General features: G+C 33.6%; 1 protein-coding gene across 1 annotated transcript; it reads left to right on the top strand.

Annotated features, from left to right (window-relative positions):
* Positions 1-6: 6 nt before the first annotated feature.
* On the top strand, positions 7-886 carry LOC101503393 (uncharacterized; the record flags this gene model as incomplete). The annotated part of the gene is made up of 2 exons (XM_004516981.2): positions 7-146; positions 524-886. Coding segments are annotated over exons 1-2 (420 nt in total), but the record flags the coding sequence as incomplete, so codon positions are not given.
* Positions 887-2,658: the final 1,772 nt, after the last annotated feature.

Raw genomic sequence — 2,658 nt, forward strand, 5'->3', positions numbered from 1 at the left:
ACATTGGCATCAAAACCTTCAAAAAAATCGTATATTCCAATTCATCAAAGAAAAATTTCAGAGAAGAAAATTTCATATAAATCAAAACCATGGCTTATTGGTCAGCAGAAAAGGCCACAAAGGCCTATCTTAGCACTTTGGAAATGGTTAGTATTACTCTTCAATATTTTCTTCTTAATTTTTTTTAGTTTAATTCTTATTCTTTGTCAAAGTTAAGAAAATTAATCTATACAAACATCCAATCATATTTCACTAGATAGAAATTATAGAGCTATTTTATGAATAAATATAACAAAATCATAACATATTGATTCACTAAAATTCAATCCTTTGATTTGTAAAAAAATAAAGTGGCATACTGATGAAATATGATCGAATGCGTCTGACATTATGCCACTTTATTTATTTTTTCTTGAATACAAATTAAAATTTTCTTGAGTAAATTTTTTTGTTACATTTTTTTCTTTCCATATCAACAATTTTATTTTATATATTTATCTAATCTTTGACTTTTTTTTAATAGGGCCCAAAAGCAAAGGAACCAGGTGTAGCTGAATTTATTTCAGCAGAAGCAGCTGGATACAATGCACAACTAATGGTTGTGGCATGTGGTGGTCCAGCTGACACAACAACACTTGCATTAGTAGCTGCTGCTCACCAAACTGGTGGAAATGTAATTTGCATTGTCCCTAATCATCAAGATCTAATTTCCTCAAAAAATTTCCTAGGAATTTTTGCAAATCAAGTTCAATTCATGGTTGGAAAAGAAGGTCAAGAAATAATTATGGTGTTAAACCAAGCTGATTTTGTGCTAATTGATTGTAACTTCATGAATCATGAAGAGATTGTTAAATTGGTACAAATTGGTGGGAATATTCGCGAATCAGTTACAGCGCTTTTTTCACAAGCGCTGTAAAACACATGCGCTTTCATTGAATTTAACTACCTATTACAGCGCTTTTTTCACAAGCGCTGTAAAACACATGCGCTTTCATTGAATTTAACTACCTATTACAGCGCTTTTTTCACAAGCGCTGTAAAACACATGCGCTTTCATTGAATTTAACTACCTATTACAGCGCTTTTTTCACAAGCGCTGTAAAACACATGCGCTTTCATTGAATTTAACTACCTATTACAGCGCTTTTTTCACAAGCGCTGTAAAACACATGCGCTTTCATTGAATTTAACTACCTATTATAGCGCTTTTTTCACAAGCGCTGTAAAATACATCTTTCAAATAATTATATACGTTGGAAACCCTCATATCCTCTACATCTTTCAAATAATTATATACGTTGGGAACCCTAATATCCTCTACGTACTGTGCGGCCATCTACGTTGTCTAAGGTATTTTTTACACATGATCTGTTATGTTTTGAAATTGTCAAAAATTGTCAAAAACTCATACCACATGATCTGTTCTGTTTTGAAATTGTCAAAAATTGTCAAAAACTCATACCACATGATCTGTTCTGTTTTGAAATTGTTAGTTGATATTGGTTTCTTTTTGAAACTTGTTGATATGTTTTGAAAGCTTATTATTTTTGTTACTGCATTTATATAGGTGGTATAATATGGATAGGAAATGGATTTCAGCCAATCGATTGTCAAAAGAGTATGAAATTGGAGTGAAGGAGTTTGTTGAGTTTGCAGTGAAGAATGCAAAAGATCCAAATAGAGTAGTTTGTCCTTGTTTAAAATGTTGTTTTGGAAAACGTGTTAGAGAAGATGAATTAGAAGGACATCTAGTATGTAATGGAATTGATCAAAGCTACACATGTTGGATAAGACATGGTGAGAAAAAAAAAGGAAACATTAATTTTGAGAATAGTTCTACATATGCTTCAACTGATTTCGATACAGATACATATGAGCCGGACCGAGTTGATGAGATTGCAAAAGCAGTTGAAGAAGATCTTCGAGATTGTCCTAAAATGTTTGAAAGTTTGTTGAGTGATGCAGAGAAAGAATTATATAATGGTTGTACTAAATTCACAAGACTGTCAGCGATATTAAAGTTGTACAACTTAAAAGCGAGTAATGGATGGTCTGATAAAAGCTTTACGGAATTATTAACACTCATAAAAGATATGTTGCCAGATGATAATGAACTTCCCAGTCGAACCTACGAGGCTAAACGGATTTTGTGTTCTATTGGAATGAGTTACGAAAGGATTCATGCGTGTCCTAACGATTGCATTTTATTTCGAAACGAATATGAACTACTTAAGGCGTGTCCGAAATGCAATGTCTCTCGATATAAGAAGAAAGAATCTACTCCAGCAAAAGTCGTGTGGTATTTTCCTATAATACCAAGATTTAGGCGCATGTATCGCAGTGAAGAAGATTCAAAACACTTGACATGGCATGCAGATGAAAGAATTAGAGATGGAATGTTTCGACACCCTGCAGATTCCCCACAATGGGCAAAAATTGATCACGAGTATCCTGAATTCGGGATAGAGTCAAGAAATCTAAGACTTGCACTTTCTACTGATGGAATGAATCCACATGGTCTTCAAAGCATCTCACATAGCACGTGGCCTGTGATTTTGGTAATATATAACCTACCTCCATGGTTATGTATGAAGCGTAAGTTTATGATGTTGTCTCTGTTAATTTCTGGACCCAAACAACCGGGGAATGATATCGACG

The sequence above is a fragment of the Cicer arietinum genome, unplaced genomic scaffold (genome assembly GCF_000331145.2).
Source record: "Cicer arietinum cultivar CDC Frontier isolate Library 1 unplaced genomic scaffold, Cicar.CDCFrontier_v2.0 Ca_scaffold_5777_v2.0, whole genome shotgun sequence".
NCBI classification, from domain to species: Eukaryota; Viridiplantae; Streptophyta; class Magnoliopsida; order Fabales; family Fabaceae; genus Cicer; species Cicer arietinum.